At 36.2% G+C, this 18,726-nt stretch overlaps 1 protein-coding gene across 1 annotated transcript; it reads right to left on the bottom strand.

The window, feature by feature from the left end:
• Nucleotides 1–1,087: 1,087 nt before the first annotated feature.
• On the bottom strand, nt 1,088–18,356 carry ST13 (ST13 Hsp70 interacting protein). Its single transcript, XM_039335537.1, has 12 exons — nt 18,059–18,356; nt 14,768–14,825; nt 13,791–13,848; nt 13,581–13,651; nt 13,005–13,071; nt 12,003–12,087; nt 9,934–10,044; nt 9,533–9,635; nt 7,318–7,434; nt 5,442–5,493; nt 4,507–4,595; nt 1,088–2,635 (listed from the first exon to the last, which is right to left on the bottom strand). Exons 1-12 carry the CDS (start codon nt 18,166–18,168, stop codon nt 2,507–2,509), a joined length of 1,050 nt encoding a protein of 349 aa, XP_039191471.1. The 5' UTR covers nt 18,169–18,356; the 3' UTR covers nt 1,088–2,506.
• Nucleotides 18,357–18,726: the final 370 nt, after the last annotated feature.

Below are 18,726 nucleotides of genomic sequence, written 5' to 3' on the forward strand. Positions count from 1 at the left end.
ACTTAACTGTCTTGCTTAGCAATGGAAATTTTGGGCTTAATTGTGGCTGAAAGTCAAGGACTACCTGTACTTTTTCTTAAGGTGTGCTAAATAAAACATTCATACATTTTTGCAAGTTAAAAAATTAACTTTTGCAGTATAGACCAGTGATGACGAACCTTTTAGTGACTGAGTGCCCAAAAACTGGCCCCACCCCCACTCCACCCATGTCCCTGCTCCGCCCCCACCCCACCTGCCCACAGGACCACTCACCACCTCCAGGGCCTCTCAGATTGCCCAGGCAGCCCAGCAGCTCCATGGCAGCCACTCTCTGCCCGCACCCCGCAGCATCAACTGTGCGCGATGGGGCATGAGGGCAGAGTCTTGTCTACACTGCCCGGCTGCCATGTCCTTGGCTGTGCTGCTCCACATGGGCCATGCTCAGGGGTGACTCCCCCAGGGGGGGCTGCTGATGAGGAGGAGGTCGTGGGGGGAGGTGAGGCTGGGGCAATGGCACGTGTGCCCACAGAAAGGGCTCCGAGTGCTGCCTCTGGTACGCGTGCCATAGGTTCACCACCACTGATATAGATTGTTCCAATATATTAAAAATAACTTTATTTTCATTTAAGGATAAAGGATAAATAATTCCTACCCTGTAACCAAGCTCCAAATTACATCTGAGCATTTATCAACACTGTAAATTAGTTGCTATTGTTCTAGTTATCATAAAAATCACCAACTCATCCTGAAAATAGAGAAGGGAAATATTCTGAAAATTTTTAGAAAATAGCATATCTTGCATGTAACTGCAATAGTCATCCATTTACAACCAGCCGTTTAATAACTGTTCAGAGTTATGACAGCCTTATAAAAGGTGCTTTATGGCCTATAAAGCACTTGTGGCCTTCATAAAATGTTGCACCATGCCTCCTTAACTGCATTTACAATTGGTTAGTGTCCTGTGTTCATATGACTGTGATTTGCAATGTTTTTTGCCAGTTTCAGGTAAAAAAAAAACATTTGGAAAACGAATTTGGACTTACATAATTTGCTTAATGATCAATGAAAAACAGTCTAAAAATCAGACCCAGTCATGTAGTGCCTTGACTTATGATTCCAACAATTTTATTACCAAAATTCTGATCCTAACTGCAGTCATAAATCAAGGACAACCTATACTCATTCAATAATCCAATTACATCTTAATCAAAAGGAAAATTTCTCCTGATCCATAGAATACATAGATTGTGAATTTTACCTCTCATTAATTAAATGTTAACAGATAAACCAAGAAGATTCTTCAAAACCAGTCTTTATTATTTTAAAGGCATCTAGAAGTACTTCCATAACTATTTCTTAAGCAAAAATGAAGTCATATTTCCTTTAATTTGACAAGATAATTACTATATGGATTTTATTTTAAGAATATATTGAATTTCTAAACCAGTTGAGGTTTAATTAAAAACAGAAAACATACATCACTTATGGATTCAGACAAATTACAAGAGCACAGAACTGGAAACATTCAAAACCCCTAGAAAAAAAACAAAACCTAATTATAACAGGCCCTCCAAGATTGAGCAGATAATTAAAAAGGTAGAGATTTGTGTTAGCCATCAGTAAATATTTCATAGCAAGGATTTCAATGAATAGTTTTTGTTCTTCCTTTTGCACCGTATGTATTCATATAACATGACATTAGAGATAGATGGTGTATATACCTTTCTAACTTAGTATCTAGGTCATTACCATTTCATAGTTATATTTTTACCTATATTCTTAAGTGTATAATGAATATTACATGGTAATGGGAACCACTTTGCTTCCCTCCCTCAAAACTAAGGAATTAGTCATATTCAATAGCAAAAATTAGTACAAATAATTAAAGGGCTCCAATCATTCAAGTAATCAGCTTACTGGTGTTGATAAAAACATTTGCTCACTGTGATATAGATGAGTAGCACATTAATCTGCTCAACACTGATTGCAAAGTTTCCAGCCTCAGTTTCATTTGTACCAATATAGTTAAAGCCAAAGCATGCAACATTTAGGGTACTTCTTTCCAGTGCAAGGATGTGATCCAAGAAGAGTTGATTTCAACAGTTTAAGTAATTCTTGTGAATTTAAGAACTGAAAATGAATTTGTGTTAGCCTCATTTGTGTTAGAAATTAAACAGTCCAATTATCCCAAACCATCATAAACAGAACCATCATTCCTCCACTCCAAATGTCATCCTCTATCACTCTATATTTTTGGATCTACTAAGAAATAACAATTATACAATTTAAAAACAAACTGTTTTCAGTAAGAAAATTATAGGCATGGTAGAAAGGTGGGACGAGGTGGTTTTATGTGAACCTTGAATATAGTTGTTAATTAATATTTATTTTTGAAACAAAGAGGAAAATGGATTCTATCCAAAGCAGCCTAGTTCTCATTTGAGAATTAGCAGTACAATGGCTTGTGTTATTGCAATATATAATAAGCGATCAATATTTCCCCCATGTCTTGCAATGAAAAGAAATTTTATGGTTGACTTCCAAATTTGGATGAAAGTTTGCCAATGAGATTCATGACTTTAGGGTTATTCTGGTATTTTGACATATTTGCTGGATTCTGGGCGACATCTTGAAAAGCTGCCATTACTTCTGGATCCTGTAAAATAAGAAAAGATTAAAATGTATCTGTTATGGTTCTGACTTATAACCCAACCAAGCAAACATCTTCAAGACATTCCAATTTCTTAATGCAAAACTTCATTGAGTACACCAATTCAGCACATTATGAAAGCAAAACCAGCTCTGGCAAGACCCCTCCCAAATCCACATAGTAAAAGCATTGAATTCTCCCCCCTCCCTCTGGGTCCGGTTGCCCAATCAAGTGGAAAAATATTATTATGAGAAAGCATCTCTAGGTCTGGTGTAATGTCCTTGACTCTCATGGTCTGGCTTTTTATCTTTGAAGTCTGCATACCAAACTGATGCTCTCCCCTCCCAAAGTTCATTGGCAAGTTGAGAAGCGATAACTGTTGCAGCAGAGGGAAAAAAGTGCTCTGAAATTTGACAGTATCACTAGGATAGTATGATGTGAATTTTTATGGACATTTTACACTTCAATCAATCATAAAATATAAAGTAAAAAAATTACAGTAAAATTAATGAGTACTAAGCACTATATTAGATTATATCTAAATCATTTCATAAAGTATGATCTGAAAAGCAAAAATCAGTACATGAAATTATGATTAAAGTAAATACAATATGCTGTTTTGGACCACCTATCAAAATTCAACAAAGACCTAACAAGTACATCCCACGATTGACTTGGATACTGATGTCCTGTATGATCAGAGGGATTACCAAAGAAACTACCATACAACATGAAAGACTAAGAGAGGACGTGGCTAAAAACAGGAATAACAAAAGCTAGGAAGGGATTTATCAAGGACAAAGGATTGAAATTGGTAGCTTCTCAATGGCTACTAAATATAAGGATGCAAGCACCAATAAAATAAGCTGGCATGGAAAGCAAATATGTAAAACTAAAGATGTGCAAAGTTGTTATTTTATAGCTAGGTATAGAAGCAGGAAGAAAATATACTATACCCCAGCAAAAGAGAATAGTGAATACTGCTACAATATGAACCTGTCCCTCAGAAATATATGCAACTTATTATTCTAGTATGTGTATTGTAAAGTTTTAAATTAAGTGCAACTATCACAACCAAAGTCTATTCTACTTATAACCATTCATTTGCATCCAGTGTTTGGAGTCATTGCTTTTTACTGAAGGTAGGTAACAGAGTATGCAACCTTGTGACATGCTTCTAATGCAAGGTTCAGAGATAATGTTAGTATCCATTAAACTACAGATATGTTATTTGCTGTTTACGCTAATTCAATTCCTATATATTATGATAGCCTTCTTAAAAGAAACCTCAATTATGGGATGCATTTTTAAACTGCGTTAAAGTGGAAAATTATTGCTGCTTTGTAAAAAAAAAATCTGCATACTGCAGAAAATTTTAATAACTGAATATATCAGGTATTTAGAGCTGATTATTTATTCTAAACCATACTAGAATTGCTGGAAATCAGGTTGCATAATGATAACAAAATGTACCATGAGCCAATTGCAAAAGGCAGCTTTGCTTGGAATAGCTTACATCCTGCAATGATACCAACCCTTAACATGATCAAACAAGAACACTTGCCTGTCCCATGTCTTTAGGAGACTCAGTAGGTGGGTAAAAATGCCAAATCCAGTCTAAACATCTGCTGAGTATGTGACAAACCATGATAACAACAATTTGTAAGAAGTGCGCACCTATTTTTTCTAGTTAACTTTTGTTTCCAGGATCCTACAAATGCTAACTTGTAGAATGAATTAATAAAAAACCAAAATAAAAATCTCTGGAAATAACAAATACAATCGTGCAAAAATTTATAGTAATTGTGGCAGGAGGTCTTAAAAAGGAATCAGAATTCTTATGTTGTAGCAGCATTCCTTTCTCAATTATTCCTCACCTGCATGGCTGCAAGAACTTCAGGGTCACTAAGAATTTCATTGAGACCAGGCATGCTTCCCATTCCAGGCATGCCTCCAGGAAAACCACCTGAAAATATAAGGAATATTGTTATACAAAAAGTATTACAGGGGACTATATCTTAGTTACATCTGCATCATATAATAATCCACAAGTTAATTATACCTGTTTTATTTAAATTTCCAGGGTACTCAGATAGCTGTTAAATAATCAAGATAAATTTTATTTCTCTAAAAGCAGCAAAATTTTGCTACATTATTCAGGGGCTGCCACAAAGAAGAGGGAGTCAAGCTATTTTCCAAGTGCCTGAAGGCAGGACAAGAATGGATGAAAACTAATCAAGTAGAGAAGCAACCTAGAACTAAGGAGAAACTTCCTGACAGTTAGAACAATTAATCAATGGAACAACCTGCCTCCAGAAGCGGTGAATGCTCCCACACTGGAAGTTTTTAAGAAGAAACAGGACAGCCATTTGTCCTAAATGGTATAGGGTTAACTGCTTGAGTAGGGGGTTGGACTTGATGACCTCCAAGGTTCCTTCCAACATTATTGTTGTTGTTGTTATTATTATTCACAAATGGTTACTAATAGTTCTTGTTAGAGAATAGTACTGTGTTATTCATTTTATTGGTTGTATTTTTATTGGTCAATGACTGAAATAAAGTTATGTCTATTTTCCTATGTTTCGTGTGCTGAAATCCATGTTACACTGGTTAATATCACAGCCAAGGATAATCGATAGTAATATTAGAGTGTTATATACAAATATCAGAAATACAGCACTTCCTATTGTTTGATGAATCCAAGTATAAAACATAGATTTTCTTTTTCCTCCAGAAGTTAAGCAAAATATTATGATCCCAATTCACATGAAGCTCAAGTTTCTTCTATAAATACTCTGAGATGAATACACACCTGGGAAACCACCAAACTGAGGTCCTCCTGGCTGTTGGCGAGCCTCTTCCTCCTGCAAACATGAAAATATGTACTTGGTCTCCAATAAGAATATGTAAAATCCACCATTTCAAAGATGGAACCTATTTTTCCTTCAAACCTATGTCAACACAGCCATTTAGGAGTGCTTCTGGAATTCACTGGAAATAAATCTTCCAACCCCATTTGTCTACATTCAAACAAACCAGCATATGTTAAATGGAAAACTGTTTTACAAACAGTCCTTAACTTACAACCACTCATTTAATGAACATTCAAAGTTACAACAGCTTCAGAAAAGGTAAAATATGGTGCCCCCACCAGGCAATTATTTCAGCGCTTGGCAACTGCCTAAGATTTACAACCAGTTGCCAAGTCCACTGGGGATCATGTGATCACCATTTGCAATTTTCTCTATGAACTTCCCCAGAAAGTCAGTGAGGAAGCCAAGAGGGGAGGTTGCAAGCAGAGAGGACAGAGACAAGCTGAAATCTCCATTCCTGTAGCCAAAAGATTTCCTCTCCATGCATGGAGGGGAGCTGAAATCCTTGCGCATTTGTTTTTATTGTGGCTTGTTCAATTTGTATGACCTCCCAACTCCTCAAGTGACCCTGGGCAGCAAACAAAATGTAAAAAAAATAATAATGCAAGCATTAAAATACATAGCAGCTAAGAATAAAGTTCCCATCATGACTAAATTAACCATGAAATAGATCCCTGCACCATTCAGGGCCCCAAGCTTAGGCCCAATGGCTTTCTTAATATTACTCCACCAAAATGCCTATTAAACCATACAACATAGTTTATACCTATAAATAGTTGAGTTTCCCCATTATGTTAATTTACAATTGAATAAATAATCTTGTAATATTATGTGAAGTAGAAGTCTTACTGTTGGGTAAGAAGCCATTTTTATGATGTTTGGGGAAACACAGACTTGTAAAATATGAAATTAAGTACTTTTCCTAATATGTTAGTCCAGTAGCTGGCACAATCTGCCAGCTCAGACCTAAATACAGATAGTACTCAACTTACAACTGGTTGCTTAATGATTGTTCAAAGTTATGATGGAGCTCCCAAGAGCTACTTACAATTCATTTTCAAAATTACAACAGCTGCACTCCCCACAATCAGATGATTACATTTTGGATACTTGGCAATTGGTTCACCTTTATGGCCATTTGCAGTGTCCTGCAGTCAAACAGCAGCAATTTGCAATGTTTTTTGCTGGTGCTTGGTGTTTACTTCTGGTTTCCAGCTTCAGTCATCTCTTTCCCTACATAATCTTTAAATCAAATCATCTAGCCATGAAACTGCATTAGAATTTTTTATTTTTATTAGTCTATAAGATGCTGGTTAAATTTTATTGTTTCATGGGTTAATTTAAACAATAAATTTTGTTCAGGCTTTTTTAATTCCCACCTCAGGCTATATCTAAGAATTTTTTTTTCTCTAGATATAATCTGAAAACAATTTTTTGAGGTCACTAATTACAGAAGAACAGCAGCATCCTGTGGTCTGTCCAGAACATCAAATATTTTTAAATAAAAACTGTTTTTCTTTTTTTATAAAAATAAAGTTTGCTCTTGTTTAAATCTATTTATAGAATTTTTTTTTTTCATTTTTCCTCCCGTGAATTTTACCCTTTTAATTATCAGAAAAGACAGCACAGCCCTCTCATACATCAGGGTTAAGGAGAAAATGTCAGGTGACGGGTCTCTTGGAAGACAGGTAATGGCTGTATAAATTATCAAGTTCCTAGGTAGAAGATGTGTCAGGGGATGAACTCTTGTTTGACATCTCTAGTCTTCCCATCTAAGGACTCAACTATGCCACTATATGTTTTTCAAGCTCCTACCCTTTGAGCTCTCTCATGTTCCTCTCGGGCCTTTTTTACTCTTTCCATTCTTTCTTTAATTTCTTTTTCTTCACGCTTTCGTTCGTATTTCCTTCTGTGTTCTGCAATCTTCTGAGCCTGAGGTACAAGATGAATAAAATTTGTCCCATGTATAGTATAATTTATACAATATAATTCTAGCATTCTAGAATAATTATTTTTAGTTTGTATTTCGTCAATTCTCTTAAGAACTGTAGGGTTATAATCAACACTAATTCTTTCCTTCAACACTGTTACAGCTCCAAAATATCCCACAGAATTGTCTAAATTTGGCAACACTACAGTCTTTTAGGTGAAAATCAATTTCAGTAGAAAAAATAATAGAGCTTAACTCTCCCTTAAGAGTTGAATAAAAATTAATAAGAAACAGTCTGCAAGTTTATTGGCAGAATGAACAAACAATTACTCCAGTAAAACTCTTCAAAAGCAAAAACTTTTGGGACGGTATTAACTTTTTGTTTTCTTTCATACACAACACATAGACAAGTAGCAAAGCATTAGAATCAGCAATGCTTTGATCTATAACAGTTAAAACAAAAATTTGTTGAAAAGAAACTTTTTATTTAAGAATCTTATGGCATTAAATATATAAAACTGATAAATATTACAAGCTTACAAGCTTAAACTGAAGTAGTTTAACCAGCATGTGATTTGAAGTGGACAGCCACATATAAGGCAATCATTCTTATTTGAATTATTTCAATTCTGTCTTTCAAAACACAAAGAGGAGCATAATCCAATATCCACCTATTTTGAGTAGTATAAGTACGTGAACTGGCAATTCACAACAGGACAAGAATTATAGTCTTAAGAGTATAATTATGCAGGCCAATATGAACATCCATCTCCCTCAAGGAATTATGCCTAAATTGCTGCATAAAAATATTCAGAAAATTGTTTCTAAAGTTCCAGCCAAATCTTAGGATAGATTTCACATTTGTATTGATCCTAAAAAATCACACTGAAACAACATTATAGAGTAGATGCCTCAAAGTAAATTACTGGGATTATCCTGCTTTCAATTATCAGTTTCCAATGCAAAAAATGCTTAGCTGAAATGGTACTTCTCCGTCATCTGAAGAAATTATCAGTATATAAGATTTTTTTCACATGTAGTTCATTTTGTAGAGGTTCCTGGGCACATTTTGTTGCATTCTCTATAAATACAAAGTAAAAACATGCCCAGCCTAGTTTTACTTGTGTCTCTGAAATTTATAATTTAAGTTCAGAGATGTAAGGGAAAGAGGGGCTATATCTCAAGCAAGACAACACATTAGCAAGAACAGAAATTTCCTAGGCACTGTTCTTTTCTTAATGGGAAAAGCAAGAAAGCAAAAAACATGAAATCAGCAATGCTGCACCAGGATATCATTTCTAGAAGTTTTTTTTTCCTTTTGCTTATAAGAAGAAAGTAAGATAAAGCTAGAGAAAAAGCTGCATTACATTCTGTAATAATTTTCAATGATATAGGTAGAAACATAAATGGTTCAGGGTTACTTGATCCACATATACACCCTGGGATAACATGACACTGGAGAAAGCATCGTAATATACACAAAAAGCAAATGAGAGGGGCTGTGGTTATAGAAATTTCAACTATACTCAACTATTCTCAATGTATATAAAATAAAAAATTACTGAACCATTATTTATTTTGTATAACACTAAAATAGAGATCAGTATTGGTCAAATGCTAAAGCTTTTAATGTTAGACCAGAAGTAACAACACAATTAACTAAGTTGTCAAAGCTAGTATGTAATCATCCAGTTTATGATGTAACCAAAAAGAGGATAGTAATTTTTTGAAATTTATAGTATTCCCTTGTGGCAGACTAGCAAAACATTCAAGCAATATTTTATTGCACACAATGTGCGGTTTTCAGAACCAATTCATATTTTACTTATCTACAGCTTGTCCCATGGTAATAGGGAGGTAAATGATTTAATCAAGTTTTTTTTTTTAAAGAGCCTTACAATAAGTTAGTGGCAAGCTTGCAGACCATCACTTTGTGGTAACAATTGTCAGGATTACAGAACTACAATAGCCTTACAAAACTGGAGTTTAAAAAAATCACATAAAATCAGGCTAGAATTTTAGCACAAGTTCTATAAAATATCATAGAAGTGAAATCATCAGCTAAGCAAGAAGTCTTCCAAATTTTCAATCATTACTTACGCGTGGCTGTACTTCCTTAAGCATGGCACTAGCTTCTTCATCATAATCCAGTTTACATGCCAAAGCTAGATCATGTGCAGCCTCTTCCCAATGACCTAGCAGCCTGGCAAGAAAATTACCAATTCCAGTCAGCATCATTTGAGACAATGTTAAAAACAATTTTAAGTCATGGGTATAAATAAGAAAGCTTTTAATAATATCCAAATGTCCTTTATTTTCAAATTTAAATTTTATTTTTTAAAAATCGAATAAAATTAAAAGTTACTGTGTAACATGTAGCGGACATAAAAGCAATATATCTTAAAAGCTTTCTATTTAACCTAGAAAGTTTTTATTTTCTTCAATAAGATAAAGATTAAGATAAAAAGAATATAGGAGGGTTGCTTTGCTTTGTTTTTTACCTGTGAGCTTTTCCTCGCCATTTGTAGGTCTGTGCCGAATCGGGATTTATTTGAATGGCTCTATCACAATCCCTAATGGCAGCATTTGGCTTCTGCATTTTCACAAAAACACTGTCAACATGAAAAGTATACATCCTTAACTAAAAATAAATAAAATACCATTATGCATTGCAGCTTAATACTTTTAGCAACTGAGTTAAAATACTATTCAGCTCAATACACTGATCACTTTCCACAAAATTATAAGCACTTACAATACATTTTGCATTTACCCTATTTAAATATATTTGAATTATCATACGTTCTTATAGAGCAGTGATTCTCAAACTTTCTAATGCCGCAACCCCATAATACAGTTCCCCATGTTGTGGTGACCCCCAGCCACTTATATATCACCAGGTGCCAGGAGCGTGGCCAAAGAAAAGGGGAAAAAAATGGCGGACAGCCTTGTTTGGCGACCCCCGTGAAATGGTCGTTCGACCCCAAATGGGGTCCCGACCCACAGGTTGAGAACCACTGTTATAGAGTACCATTATATAACTCCTGTTTAATGTTCATTAATTTTTTTATTTGGGATCATTAACAGGTGTTTTTATTACATAATTAATAATTACGCTTAGCTTTAACTTAAGCTGCAACAAAGTTATGCCACATGGAATTCATTCCCATTTTTAGTAAGCTCTGAATGCTATTGTATCTCCATATAATAACCATTACTTGGAGATATACAGGCTCCAAAACTGGAGATAAGATATAGCCACTGGGAGTAGATACTATAAACAGTTATTGTAGAGTTATAGAGGAAATAAGCAAGAAGCAAAGATAGCAAAACGTTCCTTAAGTCCTGACAAACAAGACAGTATCTGGAAGAGATTTGGCTCTTCCCTCATTCATCGGAATATAAGAAAGAGGGTAGGTAAAGCACAGTCTTGCAAGGTTTGTTATTATAGCCATATAGCAGAGCTTTTCAACCTTTTCAGAGATTGTACCACTTTTAGGATATGGTAATATTCGAGTAGGAGCAGGAGGCTTTCCAGCAGGTGCCGCCATGCCTGCAAACGCAGCACTGTCCGGCCACCTTCCAACCCCAAAATTCCGGAATAAAGTTGGGCAGCCTTTGAGCACCCCTGACAAGCTGCAGATCTGATGTAGCCTCGGTTGCTGCCCACTTCCTTTGCTGGGTGAGGCTGGAGCGTTCAGCCTTTAGTTGGGGCTACTGAATGGCAGCAGGCAGGAGCGCCAGGTGAGCGCCGCTTTGCAGGACAAAGCAGATGGAGGTACCTGCAAGTCCCACCCTAGCTATGGTGAGGAGCAGCAACTGCGTCTGGGCCCAGGGGCCGAGAAGGAACCAGAGGGGCATGGTGGCTGGGCTGCCTCCTGGCCCGCTGGATTCGGGTTTTTCCTTTGATTGTGGGCTGGGGTGGCCCTGGGCCAAAAGTGAACACCGCGTGGGCATGTCTATTTTATATCTTCTCCTCCCTTCCCCTCCTCCCACTCGTCTTTAGTGTAGCTGCAACTGACTCCTTTCTCCAGTCAGCTGGAGCCTGGTGCGGATCCTGGGAGTTCCGCAGAGCCCCAGCAACACCACGGCTCCAGCTGGCTCTCCCACAGGCCTGTGCTATGTTGCCACCACTTCATTTCATCCCCACGCTACACTTTCAACTTATTGTAAGCATACCACCTGCCAGGTGCTGACATACCACCAGCGATACATGTCGCACCGGTTGAAAAGCCCTGCCATATAGTATTAGTCTTCCCATGGAATTTAAGGTATATAATTGCAGTAGTATTAAAGAACAGAAAAAGTTTAACTTAAGGTAAAAAAACACAAACTTGAATATGGCTATCAAGACAGAAAGCAGAAAGCTAAAAATTGCTAAAAATGCCAAAAATGACTATTAGTACTATAAAAAAATATCCTTTATTTCAGAATAAATCAGTATAACAGATTTTTAATCGTTTATTCAGTAAGAAACTTTTAAAAGTCTATAAAATAATTCATAAACACAGTTCAGATTATGCTATGTTTATGTTAGATATCTTTTATAGTAGAAAATGTAAAGTCTTACCTAGCTCTTTTGGCATACAGGATAGCCAAATGAGGATTCAATTTGATGGCTTCTGTGAACAGATCAATGGCTTTCGGAAGTTCACCTGAAAATATAAACTTTTAGTGAAAAAGCAAACCATTTTAAATTTAGAGGCTTAGAAATGTGAAAGGAAGAGAACTGACTGGACATGATGTATAGATTTAGCAAAAATGTCTTAGAAAAATAGACACTCAAGTGGTAACCTTCCCTGATGGCTTCATCACTAACTTCTTGTGGGAAATTGGTAGAAGTCACAAATAGCCATCACATGATTGGAAGATGCTGCAACTGTCATAACTACCAGCCAGAACTTTAAGGACTAGTCTTAAGTACCATTCAGTATCATTGTAATTGAACAGCTGCCAAATGAGGAGCTGTAACCCAAGAACTACCTCTATGGGTGTATCTAGTAAAAAAAGTGATGTTAAAGTGGGAAAGAAATAGAATAACATAGAATAAAGAAGAATAAAGTAAAATAATAATAATAATAATGAAAAATCACAAAAAGCAAAAATCATGTGTCTGCATAATCTCTGAAAGAAAGCTGTGTTAGCCAAAAGCTGTATTAACAGTATGTGAATGACCTAATGCATATTTAGAAACATTGTATAAAAGTAAAAACTGCCTTCATTGTATTCCCATGAGAAATTGACCTAACGTGTGAGAAACTATCTGAATGTTACACAAAGTAGATTCCATATACAATGTAAGATTCCATCTATGCTTCCTTTGTTCCTGAGAAAAAGAAACCTATAAAGCTTTATCTTAGACCCTCCCCCTTGTTCAGAAATTTGTTGATTGTTAAATCACTTCTGAACCTTTTTGCGCAAAAATAAACCTCTCTGTTTCACCCTCTGGGATTTCGTAAAAGTCCTTATATTTTTGAAGGCTTTATTTTTCCACAATGAGGAGCTGTAACCCAAGAACTACCTCTATGGGTATATCTAGTAAAAAAAGTGATGTAGTATATATATAACTGACCTTCACTTAATGCATTTATAGCTTCCATCTTCTTTTCATTGGCCTGGTCCATCATCTCTTCTGTAACCTAAAAACAAAGGCAAAGAAACTAGAATGCAGATCAGAGCTATCATCCTTTCACGATACAGTATCTGGATTTAAAAATCAGATGGAACATTCACGTTACATTTAAGCAAGAGCTGATTAGTGCACAAGTGTCTGCTTTTGAGCTGTAAACCAATTGCAAATGATTGTACAGTTAAACATGTCATCTGAACATAGGATAAAAGATATTGCTGCCCCAAATTGGCCAGATAGCATTGCTTCAAATAAAATAAGTCATGGTTATATATTTTGGTTAATTCCAGTTAGACATATTCTTCATCCTATCAATAGCAAACCCCCCCCCCTCTCTCTCTCTCTCTCTGTGTGTGTGTGTGTGTATATATCTTAGCTGACACAATTAGCTAAAAATCATGAAAAGGTTCATTGCTAGCTGAACCAATAATAAGGAACTAACAGTCACACACATAGGCATGTTACACTACTTTTTTGTTTAAGTGTGACACATAGATTCAGAGTTCCAGACACCATTACCTCAACATTTTCATCTCCCATTGCCTGAGGTTCATCACTGTCTGGCTCAATCACTCCTTCATTATCAATTTCTGCAAACAAAAAAAAAATAAAAAAAAATAAAAAAAAATCACAAACATATATTTCAAATAAGAAGAATTCAATTTGGTTCATATGACACAGAAGAAAAAAAATAATTACATCAAAGAGACTTCAATACTGGTAACTAACCTAAATCACTTTCTTCACTTTCAGGCTCAGGTGCTTTTGGTGGTTCTTCTGCCTTTGGCTAAAAAAAAAGTCACTAATTAGTAACATCCTCTTTTTCCTCATAAAATGCTATGTCTATTTAAATATAAAATAATCAGGGAGTAAATCTGGTAACTATTGATCCACTGACATTCTTGTGGAAGATTTTAAAATAATCACAGGTGAACTCATCCAAATTGTAATATATAGTTATAAAACATTTGCTTGGCACAGGATAATGAAAATTCAAGAATTCAATTAATTTAAAATCTGTGTGATTTGAAAACATATATAAACACAGAATGAGAGGGAGCATAAAAAAGCACCTCTGACCAATAATATATTTAAATACTGTTGTTCTTTGAAGATTCCTCTCTCAGAATCTCCTTTTGCCAGTGGCTGAGAGAAAGAATTCAATTAATAAATCTAAAAAATGATGGGTGTTATTATTTCCAATTATTTTTGAAGGGAAAAAGACTTCCCGTAAGCACACAAAATATGGTTAACAGGGAGTAGAGAAGAAGGAAACATAGTCAAAGCCATCTCTAGAGGATATTGTATTAGTTATTATAAATATCCCACATTGTGGAAAATTGCTCTTTGTAAATATTGTGGTCTGCTTTTGTCTCTTTAACAGTTTCCATGCTATTTTCATATAGATAGGTAGGTAGGTAGGTAGGTAGGTAGATATAGATATTGATATGTAGACATATACATATACCATGTATTTTACCTCTGGTCTTATGGCTATAATAAACATTGATAGACTTAGATTTTCCATTACCCTTATATTTGGAGTAATAGGAAATTTGAGTTACAACAGTTCAAGGCAAGACATAGGGAGTGAAAATGAAATGAAGTTACTTATCAACCTATCAGAATATGTAAAAAAAAAAACCTTTCCCTTGCAGAGATAAGGGGGGAAAGTATTATACATTTTAACCAAGCTTCTTTCTTACCTCAGGAGTTGTTTCTGTTGAAGTTTTGCAAGGAGCCGGTGGTATTGCACCTCCCATGCTTTATAATAAAAGGAAAAATACCAATTAAAAGACACCATTAAATATCAATATAAACATTTTGGCTTAAGTTAAAAAAGTAATATTTGGAATCCATAATATCTTGTAGCAAAGATCTGTTTATGAGCTGCAAAATTAGCACAGCAGACATTTTCCCCCCCTTGGATATACTGGATCTAGTTAGTTTTCTAAACTATTTTTCAGGAATACTTTAACCTTCAATATTAAATTGTTAGGACAGAGATCTCCTTATTTTAAGGAGGTAGAATGAATTATATTATCATTTGCAGCCTTCTGATCTAAGAAACATGAAACTATGAAAAAATATTTAGGGATGTTTAAGAGGATCCTATTCTAAGCATAACTTTCATAATATAGGGATAATTATCATGAGCACAGAAAGTTAATATCTTTAAAAGTATTCAGTTCTGAACTATAAAGTACATGATAGGGAGAAATACTATTTAAAAAAAAATACACATTAATCCCAGGTACTTTTCTAGAGTAAATGGTGCTGATGCTCAAATACATTTAATGTTTCTGTATTTATCCCCAAAACCTTCACTTTGCCCATCTGTTTGCCCCAAAAATGAAGTGAAATTGTATCTGTTCCTTATTTAATTCATGATGGCATACCACACTGCATCATCCAGAATCACAGATTGAATTCTATATTTTCTAAAATAAAAAGATTTGCTGTATTGCATTATTTTCCTTTCCCTTTAAAATATCATATCTTGAAACTTTTGTTTTAAGACAATTTTAGGAAAATGATTACAAGTGCAAATATGTAGTATTAATCTTTGATTTGCTCATTTTTTTAGCTCAACATTCATAAATGTATTTATGTTTATAGCTCATTTATATGCTAAATGAGGCACATTTAAGACTGATCATTGGAAGCAGAAGTCTACAAAACACTAACTGATAATCAACTAATTCAGAATTATCTCACAACCTGCCCCAAAAATCTAAATCATGGTTGTCCAACCTTTTGGCTTGCATCAAGTGAAAAGGCATTGTCTTGGGCCACGTATAAAATATATAATTTATATAAACAAACTTTGTTTTTTATTTTTATTATCTTGTAGGGCCATATTACTAGCTGTTCTGGACCATGGGTTGGACCCACCTGTCTTCAATGATCTAGATTTGTTTTCTACTATCCAGTACCCTCCTGAATGTTGCTCGTCATGATGGTTGGCAATTACACAACTGAAACCAACAGATTCAGAAGACCCTAGATGGGAAAGACTGAACTAGTTTCATCACTTTAGCTACAGCCAGAAACATAATGGAAAGCTTCATCTACAGCCTGGCTCTTCAATGCGACTTTGAAATCATTGCTTTTGCAATGTCATGGGGCCATTAAAGTCTGCACTTGTGATTTCATTCTTTTTGTAGAACCAACTTAATGAGGTTTCTTACTAGAATATGAAAATGTCCTTGTAATTGGCTATATAAAGAAGAGTCTGACTGCTCTCAAGCTACATACGAGGCAACTAAGAGGCAACTAAGAGATAAGAATCCTGCTGCTGCAGGCTGTAAATCTAACATTCTGTGTTGTACAGAAGTGAATGGGATGTATTTGCAAAGTTCATAAATCTAAACTAAAATGATGGCATTCTTCCACAATTGCTGGCAATCCATACATAAGCCATGCAGCCTAAGATACAGGAGACAGAACAACTGGCAATATTAATGGCCTCTAATAGCATGACGCTCCATGAATTCATCCAGTGTTCTATTAAAACTATGCAAATTGTCATTACATAAATACTGAATTCTACAGTCTTTTCTCACAGAGGAGCTATACTAACCCCTTAATTACTGTTAAAGAACAAATTTTGAAAAAGTGGCTGTATAAAGTGAAATGGGTAAACAAGCAGAGAACATTTATAATTGTGAGGAAACTCGTTTCCATAGCATTATAGACAGCCCTTGACTTATGACCATTCATTTAATGACCAAAGTTAAAATGGCATTGACTCACTCAGCATTCCCATGGTCATGCAATCAAAATTCCAGTGCTTGGCAACTGGCATGTATTTGTCATGATGGCAGAGTCCCAAGGTCTCTGGGATTGCCATTTGCAGCTTTCCCAGCAGGTTTCTGATGAGCAAAACGAATGGGGGAAGCCAAATTCCCTTAACAACCGAGTGATTTGCTTCATGACCGCAGCTAAAAAGTGTGTAAAATTGGCAACAACTCAACCTCTTTTGCTTAGTGACAAAAGTTATGGGCTCAATTGTTATCATAAGCTGGGGAGAATTGTATAACATTTGACCCCTAAATTCTATATTAGGCTTTAGTGAAGTTTTACTGCTTATTATGGAATATATAATTTGAGAAAACTTTCTTTTCACATAGAAAAAATAAGTCTTCTACAGTTAAGCAACTTTAAAGTTGTCTTTACCGCAGAGAAAGCATTAAGAATAGAAAAAAAAAACTCCAAGAAATGTACTTGTCACTTAAGATACCAGAGCATGTGAGCATGTTGGAGCACTAACCCTGACAATCACATCTATAGCTCCAGCAACTGACACACAACTCCAATATAATTTTGCATATAGATATTGAAGGGATATTACAAAATATCACTAATATCAATATTACTAACATCAAACTTAAGCATAATAAAATCCATTCAATATGATACAGAAAGGTTTTAAAATATCCTTTCCTTCATATAAAGTATTTTTTCTCAGGCAAACAGACTAGGCAAGATAAATCACACAGAAGATCCTTGCCAATCTTAAACCTTTCTAGAACTGGGCGGTGTGGCATGAGTTGAGTAACTGAACAGAGGCCAGGTTTCAATAATTCGACTAGGCCCTGCCATTAAAAACTCGGTACTACGTTCCTCAAATTGTCTCTGATTTGCGACAAGCACAAATTAAAGAAGGCGCCTGACAACGTGAGGTCAATATAAACTTTCGCCCTCTAAAATGACTTATTTAACAAGTATTAGTAACTCTCTGTAATCCAATAACCCTTGCTTCTCAAGTTCTACAGGCAATCCCACGAGAGACAAATTCATGCCGCCCTTTAAAGGAAGATCAAAATAATTTAGCCCCAAATATTCACCGTCCCAGGACCAACTTCAACAACTTTAACCACAGGTGGGGGGGGGGAGGAAGAGGAGGGAACCGAAGGGGCAGCAGTAAAAGAAGCGGGAATAAGTAGCCCCACCTGCTTTCCGCTCGGGCTCGCCGTTGGTGGCTCCGTGCTTACCTCTCTATCCATTCGCGGAAGAAGATCATCTCTTCGGAGTGCAAGATGGCAGAATTCTGCTTGCAGAGTTTCACGAAGCTCCGCAGCTCACTCAACTTCTGCGGGTCCATGGCCAGCGCTTCTGTCACGTCGCTGCTGCCTCGCCGCACAGCTTCTCTCCGGGAGAAACACTCGGAGCTCCCAACCTATTCCTCTCCCCGCCCCTTACAGGCCTTGCCGTCACGCGCCGCACGGTGCAACGGCTCCCCCACGCCCTCTGGCAACCTCCCCTAGAAAGCGACTCCCGCTCTTGCCGCTCTACCCTCCCAGCGCCGCCGAAGCTCCTCCTCCTACCTCGCCTTCTCTTGAACCGTCCCGATTCCCTTAGGTTTTGGCAGCGGGGTCCAGAATCTTCTAGAAATGAAAGTTGAGTTGCCCTCGATATTGCCTCTTTCCATTGCCTTTGGACTCACGCTTTTCTGTTTTGATTCAGTCCATGAAGTGATGCCAGTTAAAGTCAGAGCAATGAATTCACCGGCTCTAGTCTTTCTTAGCCATGATGGTAGGAAAAATGAATGAATGAAGCACTTTAATAAGTAGGCATTTATTTAGTCGCCTAAGGTATAATGGCCAGTCACTCGCCGAAACTCAAGAGGCGAAATACAAAATAGCGGGTTACGATTGATGGT

Source organism: Crotalus tigris, unplaced genomic scaffold (genome assembly GCF_016545835.1).
Source record: "Crotalus tigris isolate CLP2741 ecotype Arizona unplaced genomic scaffold, ASM1654583v1 scf7180000017644.4837335, whole genome shotgun sequence".
Taxonomy (NCBI): domain Eukaryota; kingdom Metazoa; phylum Chordata; class Lepidosauria; order Squamata; family Viperidae; genus Crotalus; species Crotalus tigris.